This window comes from Perna viridis, chromosome 1 (assembly GCF_037379345.1).
Source record: "Perna viridis isolate PV_CMFRI_1.1 ecotype Kerala chromosome 1, ASM3737934v1, whole genome shotgun sequence".
NCBI lineage: Eukaryota > Metazoa > Mollusca > Bivalvia > Mytilida > Mytilidae > Perna > Perna viridis.
Genome location: NC_142445.1, coordinates 52,926,246 through 52,945,015, shown reverse-complemented (window position 1 = coordinate 52,945,015; position 18,770 = coordinate 52,926,246). Strand labels below are relative to the sequence as shown.

The following is an 18,770-nucleotide window of genomic DNA, read 5'->3' as shown; positions in this document are numbered from 1 at the left end:
GAATATGTCAATTCCACCGGAATGAAAAATATCCACTCAAAGCATTGTTTTATCATGTGTTAAAATTGTTTACATACATATGGTAGATTGAATTTAGTGAAACACACACAGGTCTATCTTGTTAGTAACAAGGGTGAATACACAACATTTGTCTTCTTAGTCAAGGATACACGAGTTTTTTTATACTTTATATATGTACTTCTTTTTTAATAACATTTATAGTAATTTTTTTTTTATCAGCAAACCATGTGTGGATGCAAAAAACTGATACGAGATATTTTTGTCTTAGGTTGCCTGAATACATGTTACATTATTATGACATTAACATTGAATTGATTTTTTCCCTTTCAGTGGACTGTGCCCCAGGGACTTATATAGATGGTAGTAAATGCACACCCTGTAGCTATGGGACTTACCAGCCTTCACGGGCCCAGGCAACATGTCTTACCTGTGACCCTAACAAAAACACCACATATTCAGGTTCAGTTAAGAAGGATGATTGTAAAAGTAAGATTTACAGTTTGAAAACACCAAAATCTTTTTGGGGTTTATTATGTAAAAATTTATGTGCTATTTGTAAAAAAATTTTCATCAAAAACATAACACTTGCACTTTTGAAAATGTATGTAACTATGTAAGTTCACTCTAATTTTTATCTGATTGTTTAATTTAATGAAATATGAATATAGCTACTTATTAATTAAAAGATGCATTTAAATTATGTGTTGCAAATAGTCCATTTGGAAATCAAAATAAAGTGTTCAGTGGGAAAAAAATATGATCATGATTGATGCAGTAAAGCATTTGTATTTTAGTTTACTGTGGCCCAGGGAAGGAAGGAACAGATTCATGTGCTCCGTGTAAGGATGATCATTACAAGCCAACAGGTGGGAAAACTGAATGTAAAAGGTGTACTGGTCATAAGACTTCCACCAGAAGTGACAGAACTCAGTGTAGTGAATGTAAGTGATGATAAAATCATTCTTATACTAGAATTGAAGATGATAGGATTATTATCTAACTAATTAATGCCTACATTTTTCGTTTGATAGACAATAATTGTTTAAAACAGTTAATTTTTGTTGAGTGTTGTATCACATGTGTGGATTCTGAAATATTATACACTGCTACATATCAAGGCTGTTTAGCTTTCCAGGCCAAAGGCCATTCAAGCTTTTGTCATCACTTGGCATCTGTGGTCTCATTTGTCATTGTTAACTTTTTTTTTAGCAATATTCTCCTCTGAAACAACTGGGTGGATTATTGCCAAATTTATAAAAGAAAAATGTCATTATTGTATGAACTATAATCTGTTTCTACTTCAGTGTACTCAGTGTACTGTGATAAAGAGTATTAATTAGTACTTTAATCTTTTTTACTGCAGTGTATTGTGATAGAGGATATTTCTATGATTCTGCTGGTAACACTTGTAAGCCATGTCCAGCTGGTCAGTATAAATCTAAACGAGGAAAACACCCACATTGCCATAATTGTGGTAACAGAAAGGAAATTATAGGAAATCCAGGAGTTCAGTGCAAAAGTAAGTAACATATACTCTGTTCATAGTAGAGTAAGTAACATATACTCTGTTCATAGTAGAGTAAGTAACAAATACTCTGTTCATAGTAGAGTAAGTAACAAATACTCTGTTTAGAGTAGAGTAAGTAACAAATACTCTGTTTAGAGTACAATAAATAACAAATACTCTGTTCAGAGTAAAGTAAGTAACATACATTGTTTAGAGTAGAGTAAATAACATATACCCTGTTCTATATTTCAGAAGTCATGACAATATTGTGGTTTTTTTTTGGTTTTTTTTTTTAGGAACAGTTTGTGCAGATTTAGTGGATAATTTAGAGTCAACTGACTTTGGACAAGTAATATGGAGACAACTGGAGCCTCTTGTTGAAGGAAAGATTCCATATGCTCCTAACAGTACAACAGTAAATGAAGTTATTAGAATGGTATGTTATTTCATTGCTGTGGTTTTATTATATTTCATTAAAAATTTTGGCTCCTTTGTTTAAATTTACCTGTTCTGTCTTGAACTTTAATTTAATTTTAGGCTTTTCTTATTAGGGACGGAGCTATTTGTATTCAAGTTACATTTAACTTGATTAATAAATGCACCATTATATTGTTATATTGCTGATGTCGTGTCCTGCGGGAATATGTGATATTTTCCCACTGATGGGTATCTGTGTTAAAAGTTCAAACAATCACACACTTACTTCATACGTCAATTCGGACAGAAAAATTTTGAAATATTCATGTTTTGACAGAGGATCTACATATGTAGGACTTCGCTGTCTCTTCATCCCTATAATTTTAACTGAAAATGACAGGAATCGTAATGAGCAGGCTTGTATGGTCAATTTCTCAATACCATATTGTCTTTTATTGTAAATTTTAATCTTAATTCTCGTTCATGAACAAGAAATGACAGTGTTTTGAGGAGGTAGACCTAGAGTAAGGGACACAACTCTTACGAATCATGTAAACATTTGTATTCAGCATTTTACATCAATCTCATGTAAGCATCAAAGTAACTTGGACTGATTGAAAGGCGTTGGTGAAATTGAATATGATACAAACGTATCACTGATTTCAAGAGTTATGTCCCTTACCTTAGGTGTACTTCCTTAAATGTGGTGTAAACATAAAAAGGAATTACATGTGTATAAATATAATATGACTGGATATCACAGTGATTTAAAATGTAGTCGACTTTAGGGAATAAAGTTGGTCTTCCCTTTATTGAATGATTACAACTTGATGAACTGTCATAGGTAGATCACTGGACAAATAACAAGGAGATTCAACCTTTTTATCATTTCATAGGTACTTGAGTGTATGTCTGATAGAAAATTCATATCTCTTTGTCAATTGTCCATTAAGTTAATGAGTTAAGGGTAATTCAATCAAGGGTAAACCAACCCTATTCCTCGTAATTTCTATAAACTTATTAATTTTTGCAGCTGCTAATTTTTGTGGATTCTGTCAAGTGACCATATTTGCGGGTATCAATCTTAATGGTGTAAAAAATTATTAGTGTAAAGTACTATTTTTCATGCTTTTCAGTCCACCATTAAAATAGCAAAAATTAGTTCAATGTGAAAATTTATATATTTACAATAACTATCAAAAATTGTTATTAAAACTGTGCTCTATCATTATAAATTATTTATTTTTTAGGCAAACAAGACATTTGATGATCTGTTCAGCATTGTAGATCTTGCTAATACATGGAGGGTAGAATCTGATTCTTTGTTCAATTTCCTTGATACAGATCCAAATATTCAACTATTGAGGGTAACCTATCATTAACATTATTTAGTTTTTATAAACGAAGGTCACCTATATGTAGTGCATGTATTAATGTCATATTGTTAAAGTATGAACTGTAAGCCTGTGGTGACTATGATATTTTGTTTTTTAATTAGTTTCAGAAACATTGGCTTAATTATTTGAAAAATCTGCAAAATGTTCTCATGGAGTACTAGTCCCTATTTTTTTGTAACATTCTTTGGTTGGTTAGCCCTTTCATGGTGAATAGCCATGATTTCATACAAATTAGATTTTTAGAGAAAAAATGTGTACCAATGAAAACTGATAGTCCAGATTAAAAGTTCTTTCACAGCTTTTACTTCATTTCAGGACTTTACATGCTCTGAGGTTTGTGATGATGTCTGGCATACATTTAGACAAACAGCCTGTAATGGATCACTCCCAGGATTTAATATATCAGATATCCTGACAGGCCAAACTGTTGGGGGATTTGATATCTCATCTCTCATACCTGGTTTTGCCTCAGCTGCACTGAACAACTATATCACTCAAGCAGCGGGACTAAACTTCTCATTCATGTGTGATGTGGACCCAAATTACAGTCCATGTGATCCTTTGTTTAGGTTCCTGTATAGTGGCAATGATATAAATATATCTAATTATACTTGGAAAGATGCCCTGAACAATATCAACCAGGTGTTAGAAACAGTGTCAGAGTATGGAAAGGTAAGTTATACACATGGTCAACCAGGTGTTAGAAACAGTGTCAGAGTGTGGAAAGGTAAGTTATGGACATGGTCAACCAGGTGTTAGAAACAGTGTCAGAGTGTGGAAAGGTAAGTTATAGACATGGTCAACCAGGTGTTAGAAACAGTGTCAGAGTGTGGAAAGGTAAGTTATAGACATGGTCAACCAGGTGATAGAAACAGTGTCAGAGTGTGGAAAGGTAAGTTATAGACATGGTCAACCAGGTGTTAGAAACAGTGTCAGAGTGTGGAAAGGTAAGTTATAGACATGGTCCAACAGGTGTTAGAAACAGTGTCAGAATGTGGAAAGGTAAGTTATAGACATGGTCAACCAGGTGTTAGAAACAGTGTCAGAGTGTGGAAAGGTAAGTTATAGACATGGTCAACCAGGCGTTAGATACCGTGTCAGAGTGTGGAAAGGTAAGTTATATACATGGTCCAACAGGTGTTAGAAACAGTGTCAGAGTGTGGAAAGGTAAGTTATAGACATGGTCAACCAGGTGTTAGAAACAGTGTCAGAGTGTGGAAAGGTAAGTTATAGACATGGTCAACCAGGTGTTAGAAACAGTGTCAGAATGTGAAAAGGTAAGTTATAGACATGGTCAACCAGGCGTTACATACCGTGTCAGAGTGTGGAAAGGTAAGTTATAGACATGGTCAACCAGGTGTTAGAAACAGTGTCAGAATGTGGAAAGGTAAGTTATAGACATGGTCAACCAGGCGTTAGATACCGTGTCAGAGTGTGGAAAGGTAAGTTATATACATGGTCCAACAGGTGTTAGAAACAGTGTCAGAGTGTGGAAAGGTAAGTTATATACATGGTCAACCAGGTGTTAGAAACAGTGTCAGAGTGTGGAAAGTAAGTATATACATGATCAACCAGGTGTTAGAAACAGTGTCAGAGTGTGGAAATGTAAGTTATAGACATGGTCAACCAGGTGTTAGACAACAGTGTCAGAGTGTGGAAATGTAAGTTATAGACATGGTCAACCAGGTGTTAGAAACAGTGTCAGAGTGTGGAAATGTAAGTTATAGACATGGTCAACCAGGTGTTAGAAACAGTGTCAGAGTATGGAATGGTAAGTTATAGACATGGTCAACCAGGTGTTAGACAACAGTGTCAGAGTATGGAAAGGTAAGTTATAGACATGGTCAACCAGGTGTTAGAAACAGTGTCAGAGTGTGGAAATGTAAGTTATAGACATGGTCAACCAGGTGTTAGAAACAGTGTCAGAGTATGGAATGGTAAGTTATAGACATGGTCAACCAGGTGTTAGACAACAGTGTCAGAGTATGGAAAGGTAAGTTATAGACATGGTCCAACAGGTGTTAGAAACAGTGTCAGAGTGTGGAAAGGTAAGTTATATACATGGTCCAACAGGTGTTAGACAACAGTGTCAGAGTGTGGAAAGGTAAGTTATATACATGGTCAACCAGGTGTTAGAAACAGTGTCAGAGTGTGGAAAGGTAAGTTGTATACATGGTTTAGTCCTATTGATAGTTTCATCCAAATAAATATCATTCAATTAGTAAAAATTCCAATGAAAAAACTCATAAAGTTAATTTTATTGGTAAATTGTTATTTGAAGAATAATATCTGTGTAATGTTTTTTTTGGTTTTTACTAAATTCATGAAAAGGTTCAATTACTGTATTCCATAAATTTTGGTTGTAATTTAGTTTTAGTTTATTATGACACTTTTCATGAAAGTGAAATTATGATAATTAATTGAACTTTATTATGATGTCAAAGTTTACAGCAGGCGACTTGAATCTCTTGTTGAATGGTCTTTCCTACTTGTGGCTTGTTTCTAACCCTAGTTAAAAAAGACCTTACATTTTGTATATTTATATTTATTGCTTTTTGCAGTGCTTTGTGTTTGACAAGTTTGTGGGCTTTAAAACAGAATATGAATTGACAGTTGAAAGTCTGAAACTCATTGGTCAGAATAAGTACTTTGGAGGTAGGTATCTAGGTCTAGGTCTAGTGTATTGCAGTTTTGTCATCCTGATGGCAAATTAAATATTTTAGATGGGCCCATTGTCAGGTCATTGGTCTTAACTTTTCAAAGGTAGCTTTTTAAAGCTTTTTAAGAAATGTTAAGTTGAACATAACTACTTCCATGATATAAAATAAATGATCAATATTGAATAAATTTCCTTGGGATTTGTTGGCTTCTTTTAAACTTTAGATGAAAGACATACACAACCAATTATCTTTGCATGCTTTTTACTCATTTGGTTGTTGTATCAAATTGAAATACACAGTTTCTGAATATCAGTAGTAGATAAAGGTATATTGTGGTAATTGCTAAGAACAGTTTGACATGATTATAATGAAATAATTTGATTAAGGACCAAATAGATGCAGATTTTTTACAAGAAGAACTTTTGTGTTTTAGCCATTGTATTTGACCAAGATTATCAGAATGGATTAGCAACCCATGTAAAATATTCCATAAGGATGAATCAAGACAGAGTAGATACAACAAACAGAATTCAAGATAGGTTTGCAAATCATTATTTTAATAGAGGGCTGAAGTTCTCATCACAGTTCATGTCTAGTACCAGTACAGTACCCACTGACATTATATTTATAATAGTGAAGTGGGGTTCTCTTCATAGTTCATGTCAAGTACAAGTGCAGTATCCACTGACATTATATTTACATTAGAGAGTGGGGGTTCTCTTCATAGTTCATGTCTAGTACCAGTACACTACCCACTGACATTATATTTAAATTAGAGAGTTGGGGTTCTCTTTATTGTACATGTCTAGTACCGGTACAATATCAACTGACATTATATTTGTGATAGTGAGTTGGGATATTCTTTATTGTTCATGTCTAGTACCGGTACAGTATCCACTGACATTATATTTGTAATAGTGAGTTGGGATATTCTTTATTGTTCATGTCAAGTACCGGTACAGTTTCCACTTAACTTGTCTGACATTATATTTCTAATAGATGTTTGGGTTCTCTTCACAATTAATGTCAATTACAGGTGGAGTATATACTGAGCTTGACTTACAGACATTATATTTATAATATAGGTTTTGGTTCACTTCACTGTTCAAGTGAAGTACTGGTTCATTGTCCACTTAGCTTGACTTGAGAGAGAGCAAAGATGTTCTTTTATACAGAAAAAATATTTTATAACATGCAGAAGTGTTTATTGATAAGAAAGATCGGATTCAAATATGTATTTCACATTTTTATTATGATGCTGTTATCTAGTGTTGACTTCTATACTTGCTGCTGTATTAAAAATTCTGATATACTTTGGAAACATTTCATATCATATTATGTGGATACATATAGGATCAGCTATTGCAGTCATATTATACCAAATTTACTTGTACAATAAAATAAGATATGTTATAGATACTGGAGACCAGGGCCAAGGTCAACAGCTCCTACTGATACTAAATATGTAACTTATGGGTTTGCATACCTACAAGATATGATAGACCATGCCATTATAAAGCTACAGACTAACAGCACATCAGATGTTGGTGTTGTAACTCAGATGTTCCCTTATCCATGCTACATTCAAGATAAGTATGTACAGTTCTATTTTATATAATTGCTTGTTACTTTTCATAGGTACTGGCGACCTGGGCCAAGAGCTTGGAATAGATATGTCCGCTACGGATTTGTCTACCTTCAAGACATGGTTGACCATGCACTAATAAAAGTACAAACTAATCTAACCTCAGAAATTGGTGTTATACTCCAACAGTTTCCATATCCTTGTTACATACGGGACAAGTGAGTTACTGTTGGCTTGCTATTTAATGCATGTCTGTTAACTCATGTTGAGACCTGGTGTTACTATAAACTGTCTATAAGGACTAAATCAATACATTATCATATGTACTATTATACCCAGCAATAGTCTTTGTATGTGAAAGGCACCAGGGCTCAACAATATATACAACTTATAAACCTCTGTTGCTAGTAAACTGCATGTTTGTATATATACTGTATAATCAGAATATTTCATGGCATATTGTTTTTGTGTTATTTCATTGTATTTTCACATTTCATGGATTCTTGAATTTGTGGTTTTGAAGTTTTCTGTATACACAACAGTGGGATACTTCTTTTTGATGGGAACCAATTTTGGTGTTTGATGTTTATTCTTAATAGAAATAAGATGTCAAAAATGTTTGTTTTCCCCATAATTTGGTATTATTTGTCAGTTTATATTACTATATGAGAAAAATCATCCAGTCATTCATAGATCAGTGACAGTAAATCTTTATCGTCCTATTCTATAAGTTTTTCATATGTAATCATTATTAACTTCAGCTGTTAGTTCATTTAACTTTATTTTGCTGCTAAGTGGAAGAGAAATATTCACAAGAAAAAGACAGATTAAAGAGATAACATTCAAAGTATTAAGTACCAATTCATTTGAAGTTCTGACACTGCCAGTAGTGGAGGCAGTTATGGTGCAGAAAAAATGATGAAACTAACAATACTTTTTTGGTCTTCATAGGCCATATTTTTTATGTAATTATAGGCCTTTCTGAACACAGATATGTATTTTTCAGAAAACCATACATTTATATCTCACTTTTAAATCAACCTAAGTAAGAACAGTAACTCTAGAAAAATGCTAATTTTATGTACTATGTATATAATTTACATCTCAAAAGTGCAACAACTAAATGACAAACTAAGACTGGTTATTCTGTTTCAGAATAAGAAATGAAGGTGAATGAGGTGGTTTTTGACATGCATGAATCACCTCATGTCTGAAATTTTGTAAGATTGTTACTAAAGCTGCCCTTTTAGTTAACAGTTAACATAGAGTTAAATGTGATTTTACTTATCAACATGAATGAACTTTATATATAATTTTAAAATAGTTTCAAATATTCTTACTTATCAAAAATCCATTATTCTTTGAATTTTTGCTCTCCATTTCAAGCTGGAAACTATAATATAAAATATAAACAAATGATAGTGTGTTTGGAGTAATATGTTCTGGGTATTAGCTTTTTACCTGTCGAATAGTTAAGTTTAAGATATTATAGAAATCATATATATGATTTATTTTGCAGGTTTATATATGCCATTTCCCGATCTTTACCGCTATTCCTTGTGCTAGCTTGGGTATTATCTGTGGCTATGATTTGTAAAAATATCGTCTACGAGAAAGAGAAACGTTTGAAGGAAGTTATGAAGATCATGGGCCTGAGTAATGGAGTCCACTGGTTGGCGTGGTTTATTGATGCTTTCATTGTTATGTTTATATCACTAATCCTGTTGGTTATCATCATGAAGGTAATTATCTTTACCAGGTCTTAGGCAACTGTTTAGACTTCCTTGATAATCTTTACCCAGTCTAAAGAAACTATTTTGGATAACCATGATTATTTTACAGGATCCTGGGCAACTGTTTTAGATTACCTTGATTATCTTTACCAAATTTTAGGCAACTTTTTAAGACTACCTTGAGTATCTCAACCAGGTCTTAGGCAACTGTTTTAGACTACCTTGATTATTTTTACCAGGTGTTAGGCAACTATTTTAGATAACCTTGATTATCTTTACCTAGGTCTTAGGCAACTGTTTTAGATTACTTTAATTGTCTTAACTGTGTCTTATGCACTGTTTTAGATTACCTGGATTGGTTGTTAGATTTGTCTATCATTTGGTACAGTCTATTTTTAACAATTTTTCCTACATAGTAAGTTGATACACTGACAACCAATTCTGTTATTGCCATTGCCTTATTTATTATATTCATTACTAGTTACTAGTACTTGCTTATATATGTTACATGATGAACTAACAGTCCGAACAAGTAAACTACAATATAATGCAGGCTTCATATTGAGTCTTATGTTTTGAGTGTGTGCTTGATTCATTTTAGTATTCATTATTTCTCATACAAAATGACTTAATGATTGCCAATACACTGTAATAAATATAAGGACTTCGTTGTTGAGTGTGAAGTTCTGGGTATTACTGATGTTTTGATGAGAACTATCATAATTTTTTAATAGTCATTGAAGTGAAAATCTTCTATTCAGAGTAGTTAAACTTCCAGATATATTGAAATACATCAAAATAACCATAATAATATTTTTTTTAATTGCTTTAACTTTTACAGACTGGTAAAGTGTTGGAATATTCTGATCCTACTGTAGTCCTGTTCATGTTGACAGCATTCACCATAGCTACTATATCACAATGTTTCCTGATCAGTGTGTTTTTCTCCAAAGCAAACATAGCAGCATGTGTTGCTGGATTCCTATATTTCATGTTGTATCTGCCATATCCATTGTGTACACAGTGGGAAGAACTAATGACCAACACACACAAAACCATAGCAGTGAGTATCGGGAACTCAACTTTAATGTAATTTAACTGCCTCATTGGTCTCAGGGTTGCGTGTTAACCTCAATTGTAGGAGGTCATGTGTTCAATCCAGACCAAGTCACACCAAAGACTTTACTATTTGTAGTCACTGCTTCTCCTCCAAACAAGTGATATTAAAGAGGATAGGGTGATGACTGGTTGGCTCAGAGTCAGAGTAATGTGTTTGAGTGGGTTTGCATTCCTATCTGTGGGCTGTTGCCTCTGTGAGCCTCAATAAAGATCTGGCTCAGCATGGCTGACTAGTTCTAAGTCTGTTAGATTGGTCAATTGCTCTCCTGAAATAAATCAAATGCCGTAGGATGTTAAACCATAATCAATCAATCAACGAATGAAAATTTTATGATTTCCTTATAAAAGATTATAAGTAGAATTAAAACTAACTAAGGTAGGTAAACTGTATCTAATGAGTGATATTTAAAAATAAATATTTTTTCACAGACATCAGAGATATCATATTATATTCTGTCAAATGAAGAACTACAGTTCACAAAAATGCATGATACACAGTGCACACATGAATTTCAGTATAGATGGAGAGAATTCAAATGATACTTGCTTAAATAGGAGTTTTATGTTTCAATGGGTGTTTTTTCACCCTTTCATGAATAGTTACAATTCATTACCGTAATCATATTTTTAAAAGTACTATACAAGACGAAATCTATTATTAAGTAAACATTTTTATGAGGTTTTGGCAAAATGTAAAAATGACATCTGTTTCATCACTAATATTGCTGTTGATCATAAATGACATTGGTTACGGGAATATTGTTTTTGTTAAATGCAAGTCTAGCAGAATTGTGATTATTCTATACTTGATCTTTACTATTGTTTTATTTGATACTTTTTTTTCAGTGTTTATCATCCAGTGTAGCATTTGGTTTTGGCTGTAGTTACATAGCTAGGTATGAAGAGCAGGCAATAGGTATACAGTGGAGTAACTTGGCCGACACACCCATCGTAGATGATGAATACAGCTTATTATATTGTATCATCATGATGCTGGTGGATTCAGTTATATATGGTCTTATCACGTGGTATATTGAAGCAGTTTTCCCAGGTAAATTGTATATGTGCTGGTCCTTATTTTGCTCAGTAAAGTTGAGAGCACAGTTGATGCAGTATATCAACTCAACAATAAACTGGAATCATACTTTAAGATTAGATTGAGCAACCAAAACCATTAATATCTTATATTAGATCTTCTGGGATAAACTTGATTTTTAGAAAGTTAATTTTGACATAATGACATAATGATCTCATCATATTATAGGTCAATACGGTATTCCTCGACCATTCTATTTCATGTTCATGAAATCCTACTGGTGTGATACATCGTCATCCCACTCCAGAGAGGATCAGTATCTTTATAATGGATCAACTCTAGAATTAAGAGGACAAAGTAAGTAATATTAGTAAAATATTGAAATTGGGTCATTGTGTTGGGTCTTGGTGACATCTTTCTGGTTTGGATATTTTGCACTAGTGAGATCTGACAAACAAAAATGTTTGTGTTTTTGCATTTAAATTTCTTCCTCAGGAAAAAGTTCTGTTTTGTAACTTTTTCCACCTCCTTTATTAGCTCACATGGCCAATTGCTGAAATGATCCTTATTATAAGGCCTAAAAATGTCTCCAGGGATAATAGCTGTAAGACGACTCCTTGTAAGAGTTATTACCCTTGAATGGTGAAAAATGACGTTTTTTTTTACAGTTTTGAGCCAATATCATGAAAACTTTAGTAGATAGAATGAAACTTTAATTGCTGAAATGATCCGTATGATAAGTCCTACCAAGGTCTTCTTGAGTCAAAATTATTTGACAACATTTTGTTAAATTTATTGCCCTTGAAAGACAAAATTCAACCAGGTAAGCGATTCAGGCTCCTGGGAGCCTCTTGTTTTAAGATAATTTCAATACTTGCCTTCCTGTTGTTATTTATTAACAGATGCTAAGATGGAGGAAGAGCCTAAGAACAAGAAATGTGGTGTGTCCATCAGAAATCTCAAGAAAGTATATAAAACTGGGAAAAAAGTTGCTGTGGATGGTCTGAGTGTCAACTTTTATGAAGGACAGATTTCCTCTTTCCTAGGCCATAATGGTGCAGGAAAGACTACAACTATGTAAGTATAAGAGTAATAATGATGTATACTAGTTTGTGGTGAATTATTTTAGAGAAAAAAATAAACTCTCATCAGTGAAAATTAACACAATAATAATGTGTACATGGAAGAGACTTGAAAATAAATGGAAACTGTGGAATTAACGGATTTATGGTATTTTTGTATGTCTCTGTGAAGCATGCAACACAATAACATATCAACAATATAAATTTTGGTTATAATTAAATTGAAGCTACTGTAGGCTAAACAATGTAAAATTATGAAATCCTTAACCTTTCCAAAATCAATTTAAAGTAGAATACCAGTTTTACTTAGTGAAATTTCCAAGTTGTAAAATATGTTTTTTTTTTCAATTTTCAGGTCAATCTTGACAGGTTTATTCCCTCCAACAGATGGAACAGCATTTATCTATGGTCACAATATTTTGACTGATATGGATTCTGTAAGAAACAGCCTGGGAATGTGTCCACAACATAATGTATTGTTTGACAAGTATGTACAGTGTTTGTTTCTTATACCCCCTGGAGGAGTGATTGTTATGTCCATTCCCAGTTTTACTCCACCACTACTTTAAAACTGTAAAATGAAATATCATGAAGCTTTCACAATTCTTTTTTTTAATCACATGATGGTATTGTCTTTCCATGTGAATGACTATTGGCTGTTTTCTGATGCAAGAACATGGACTTTGTCATTCCTTGACCAAGGTGGACCATCTGTTAATCTGCATCTCTTCTAATTGCTGAATTGAATTTAATTAAACTTTCATATTTTTTATCACATGATGCCACTGTGCACTTATTATTTAATGTTCCCATTTTTTGGGTTTATTTTCTGGTGAGTGTAGGGTATTATCACCAAGTGAGTTATGCCAATTAAGATAATAGATTGCTGTTGTTAAGTACATGTGAAACATTTAAACATGACTACTTTGAATTCCTACTTACTCTGTCTACTATGTCTCAAGTTTTGAAATAAAATGGTAGAATATCTGTTAATTTATAATTTGTCAATTTATTTTGCTTTATAATACTTAGGTTAACAGTTGAAGAACACTTATGGTTTTATGCTCGTCTGAAGAATATGGAACCAGAGAAAGTCAAAAGGGAGATGGACAGGATGATTAAAGATGTGGGACTTCCTCATAAACGAAGAGAACTCTCATCTTCTCTCTCAGGTAATAAAGATGTGGGACTTCCTCATAAATGGAGAGAACTCTCATCTTCTCTTTCAGGTTATACAGATTTGGGACTTCCTCATAAATGGAGAGAACTCTCATCTTCTCTCTCAGGTAATAAAGATGTTGGACTTCCTCATAAATGGAGAGAACTCTCATCTTCTCTCTCAGGTTATACAGATTTGGGACTTCCTCATAAATGGAGAGAACTCTCATCTTTTTTCTCAGGTAATAAATGTGGGACTTCCTCCTTAACGAAGAGAAGTCTCATCTTTTCTATCAGGTAATAAATCAATTGTTTTAGAGTTTTGTTGTGGTGAATATTTATCATTGGGCTAGCCAAGGCTGGTAAAGCATAAAATTGAAGTATATAACCTTATATGTCATTTCTGCATCTAGGTACACAGAGGACTAAGTAAGTATTACATTTAACAAGGAATGAAATGCACATTGCAAAATGATTAAAGGATTTATGAATATCCAATCATGATAAGGTATTATGTTTAAAATAGTTTGACTTTTCTGTTTTGCAGGTGGAATGAAAAGGAAGTTATCAGTTGCCATAGCATTTGTAGGGAATGCTAAAACAGTGATACTGGATGAACCAACAGCTGGTATTGATCCTTATGCTCGGAAAGAAATCTGGGAACTACTTCTGAAACTAAAGAAAAGTATGAAAGTGTATTATTGAAAATTTTATTATTTGCAAATACTAATTTTATTCAGATTTCTGTTGCTTATGATAAAACTTTCAGTTTTTAAATTATGGATCCTTTCATTTTTATGCTTATGTGTTTGTTGTTACAGAGAGAACAATTATCTTGTCTACCCACCACATGGACGAGGCTGACGTTTTAGGTGATAGAATAGCCATTATCTCTCAAGGTAAACTCTGTTGCTGTGGGTCCAGTCTCTATCTGAAGTCACAGTATGGGAATGGTTATTATCTGACCTTGGTACGGGAAGATGGGAAGGGTAAGGAAAAACCTGATAGTGATGATGAGGAGGACCTTGACTATCTAGATTCAAGGCCAGTAACTCCAGGCAGTACCAGAACTACTGTAGATGTCAAGGTAAGGAACTGTGTCTATTTGTGTATTATGTGGATTCATTAATTCTTTGAAAATTTCTGATTCATTTAGAATAATGGCAATTTTAAAGGTGATACAAAAATTACAGTGAGTCTGATAAGGCAAGATTAATGATCTGTTGAGATGTTCAAAGCTGAGGTGATTTTCTTTAACAGAGATGTTAGTCAATTTGATGTTAATTTTTCATTAGAAATTTCCAACATATTTTTGTATCATGTCAATAGCCTGAAAATATCAGGCAGTAAGAAAAACAGTGACGTTCCCAATGTTATAGTATTAATGCTTCAGGTTATCCATATCGGCAATGTGGTTTACTGTGGACCACTGATTCAGCCAATATGGAAAACTTTATGCAATAAAACCTGTATTAACTAACTATTCCAATACGTCATATCGGCCTATGGATTTTAATCAGCCCAATATGACATATTGAAGAGGGAAAAGATGTATTGGATGGCTAAATCCCATATTAGTGCATTTTTGTATTTTGTATTGCCTTGTTTGCCTTGGCAGTTTTGATCATATTTAGGCTATTATTTGAACATTAGTCAATAAAAAGTGATATTTCTTTTTTTGTTGTGGTTGTATGACTATTTTTTTAAGACGAGTTTTAGTAGAACTGTTAATTTAATATCAAGTTTTTAATTTTTACAGCCTGTTGTAAATAAACAATCTGACATTGAAGATGAAGGTTTTGGAGACAATAACTCAGATGAAAAAAGCGAAAGTGATGAATCTAAACCTCCTACTCCTCCACCAGAGGCAGCCACTATGATTCCAGGTATGCCAGGTGTAATACTCTACAAAATAGATTACAAAACGTGTAACAATAACTTAAAAATAATTCAAAGCCAATCTTTGAAGTGTCCTATGAAGATAATTGATTGTTGAACTCCAGGTGTGTGCATTTTTAAGACTTTCTGACAGATGCTACAACGAACTGTTACATTGGTACACTTATTATACATAATTGATGTAATGCCTAAATTGAAATTTTTCTTCTAATAAGCTTTCAATGTTGTATTTACCTGAAGGTTTTTCATCTAAGAGAACCACAGAATTTATCCGTAAATACATCAAGAAGGCTAACTTGGTTGAAGAGAGTACAACAGAATTAACTTACCAGCTGCCAGCAGATGCTTCTTACTCTGGACAGTTTGAAGCTTTGTTTAAACAGTTAGAGAGATCTCACAAAGATCTTGGTATTTCTAGCTTTGGAATATCTGACACAAGTCTGGAAGAGGTATGTTTATAACAGAATGAAGATATCTTATATACTGTGTTATTTAGATAGTCATTTTTCACTACATAGGTCATTCTATAGACAATACAAATATTTTTTATTGATTTATTGAATCATAGAAGACAGATTAGTGCTATGAGATAAACAGTTTATATGGCTACTCAAAATTAATCTTCCCTGAAGATCTATAACTGCTTCCTGATTCACTGTGTATCACTGATAGCTTATAGGCCCTCCTATACAGGATGTAAAAAAGTTAACAAGGCATAAGCACTGCCAATCTCCTCCACAAACATATATATCTGCTTCCTGTATCACAACATACCACTCCACTAGCTTACAGGCCCTATCGATATGGGGTGTAAAAAAGTTAACAAGGCATGAGCACTACTCATTATAAATCCACAAAGTTTTTTCCATTGAACTGTACTAATTTGCATGAAAGGGTGGACTTTGGCACTGAGTGTGGCAGAGATGTAAAGCTTTGACATTGTGAATATGCCCATCTACACTGGAAGTTGACTCGTAATGTTAATTTAATCAAACTAGAATATATCATTTCCTATCTTATGGTATTAAAGTGACCTTTTAATGACATCACCATATTGTGGCCAAAGTACATAGTTCCTTATCATACCCCACATATAGTTTGCAATGTAATATTAATTAGGAAGGTATAAAAAAACAACAGTATTGTATTTATAGGTTTTCCTGAGAGTGGCAGATGAAACTGGAGTAGATTTGGATGACGAGAGTAAGAGAAAGAAACTTGAGGAAGTTACTGATAGTATGTTTTTAACTAATTCTTTCAAACAAACAATTAAGAAAAGAATTGGAGCTTTATGTTAATTTTTAGTGGAAATTACTTCCCAAAGTTTGTTGTTGTTTTTTTAGGAAGCTTATTACTATTTTTTCAATCTTAATATGATTGATATAACTTTTGATGATATGACAGAAAAAGAGGCATCAATTTAAAAAAAAAAACAACAACCAAAAAAAACCTTATATGATTGAATAGTTTCAATTTCTTATTTCTTTTATGTATTTAAGGTGGAAGGTTTGCCAGGCCAGTAACTAGACTCAGTCATAGACGGAAAAAGAAGAAGTCATTCCTTAAATCTTTGGTCAGTAAGGCAGGGAAAGGCAAACAAAAGATAGATTCACATGAACTGTTGGAAGATAATGGTAAGTTCATCAAACCCTGAATTTTCCTCTTGACATATTTCTTTGCAAATATCGATAAATAATAGGTTACTTATTATATACATCTTGTGATACCATGTAAAGTGTTAAAAGCAAGACATGAATTACATATCACTTTTATGATAGGCATATTTTTTTCACTGTGCACCAACTTCGTTATTTTCTTTGATCAAAATCAGAGGAATGAAATAAAGGTATTTTCACAAATTACACTTTTTCTGTTTTCTAATTTAAATTACTTTGTAACCAAAATTGCAAGAAAAGTGTATACCTACTGCATATATATATTAATTAATGCTAATATTTTGACATAAGAATTAATGAAAATAATGGGTCTTGGGAAAATCTTTCATTCATTTTTTTTCTGTTGGAGAATTCACTTTTGTTTTGAAAGTCTAATTATTTTGAATATACATAAGAACTAAATCTGAAATACGATTGTATTAAAACTATTTTAAAGTTTACAACTCAGAGGATAGTCTTCTTCTACAAGGTAGATGGTTCTTCTCACTTCATCAGCATGCATGCCAGCCAGTATACCATTATTCTTGAAGTTTATAGCAATTGTTAAAATGTTTAATTTATCAGATGGTGTAACAGATTATGGGAATGTGCATTAGCAATATTTAGTTTTACGTTGAAGGGAATAAGCCTTATTTCTTAACACTTTTGCATGGTTTAATGGTAATTTGGAAGGAACTATCCTTGGTTAGTTAATTCTCCAGTAATAACACCTGCAGTAATAAATGTCAAATTGAGGATTTTATATTTCATAGCCTTTAAGTATCCAGGACAGTTATGTTTCAATAAAAAAAAAATGCTGTTTAAGTTTGAACCTATCAGATGAATTAAGTGTACATGAATTTTATGCTTTGCATTATTGAAATGCATCCTCAAATTGGGCATTACAGCTACTGCTAACTGAGAAGTTGTTTTAGGGCTTGAATTAGCATTATCTCATATAATGCTCAGCATTCTTGCATTATTTACTGACTTTGAGTTTGTGAGAATAAGCTTTATTGCTACAATATAAGAGATTCTCACTTTTAAAATATAATCATCATCTGGTGCAAGTTGTCACTATCTTTCTTTTGCCATTATTTCCAGCATGTTGGTTTTGTTTTGCCTACAGCATTTGAATGACTTCCATATGAATCCAGTGAAGCAAAAATTCTCTATTGGATAGGTTATGAACCTTTCCTATTTCAATATTCTTGCCAATTTCAAGCTTGTTGGACCAGGTCCAAGTTTCATAAAAAAAATGTCACATTGATACTTCCTCAAATCCTTCCTCCAATCATTTGTCAACCAATCAGATCACCTGAAATTAAAGATTTGAGAAAAAACTCAGGTATTGAAGAAATTCTCAACTTGAGATTTTTTTTTTTATGAAACCCAAGCCTCATCTTTGCTTTTGAAACTGTTCATTAAATTTCATAGGTAGAAACTATAACTATGTCTTGCTTTCGTTGTCTTTTAAATCATTTTTTTTTCTCCTTGCTCA

The 18,770-nt window shown here is 32.9% G+C and overlaps 1 protein-coding gene across 4 annotated transcripts in view; it reads left to right on the top strand.

Moving 5' to 3' along the window:
- The window catches only part of LOC148629337 (phospholipid-transporting ATPase ABCA1-like), a 53,295-nt gene that overhangs the window by 14,836 nt on the left and 19,689 nt on the right, over positions 1–18,770 (top strand). For 2 of the 4 annotated variants that reach the window (XM_088548573.1, XM_088548564.1), the window contains exons 13-35: positions 352–507; positions 816–962; positions 1,385–1,540; positions 1,825–1,964; positions 3,196–3,312; positions 3,658–4,014; positions 5,904–5,997; positions 6,436–6,541; positions 7,419–7,595; positions 9,107–9,329; positions 10,162–10,383; positions 11,286–11,490; positions 11,704–11,832; positions 12,378–12,552; positions 12,913–13,044; positions 13,590–13,729; positions 14,263–14,400; positions 14,537–14,802; positions 15,475–15,601; positions 15,855–16,063; positions 16,769–16,850; positions 17,114–17,248; positions 17,727–17,759. In XM_088548573.1, coding sequence (XP_088404699.1) covers positions 352–507; positions 816–962; positions 1,385–1,540; positions 1,825–1,964; positions 3,196–3,312; positions 3,658–4,014; positions 5,904–5,997; positions 6,436–6,541; positions 7,419–7,595; positions 9,107–9,329; positions 10,162–10,383; positions 11,286–11,490; positions 11,704–11,832; positions 12,378–12,552; positions 12,913–13,044; positions 13,590–13,729; positions 14,263–14,400; positions 14,537–14,802; positions 15,475–15,601; positions 15,855–16,063; positions 16,769–16,850; positions 17,114–17,248; positions 17,727–17,759 — 3,666 coding nt within the window. Of the gene's footprint in view, positions 1–351; positions 508–815; positions 963–1,384; positions 1,541–1,824; positions 1,965–3,195; positions 3,313–3,657; positions 4,015–5,903; positions 5,998–6,435; positions 6,542–7,418; positions 7,596–7,640; positions 7,806–9,106; positions 9,330–10,161; positions 10,384–11,285; positions 11,491–11,703; positions 11,833–12,377; positions 12,553–12,912; positions 13,045–13,589; positions 13,730–14,262; positions 14,401–14,536; positions 14,803–15,474; positions 15,602–15,854; positions 16,064–16,768; positions 16,851–17,113; positions 17,249–17,726; positions 17,760–18,770 lie in introns of all 4 variants that reach the window. The other 2 variants (XM_088548582.1, XM_088548592.1) reach the window with 2 other exon arrangements.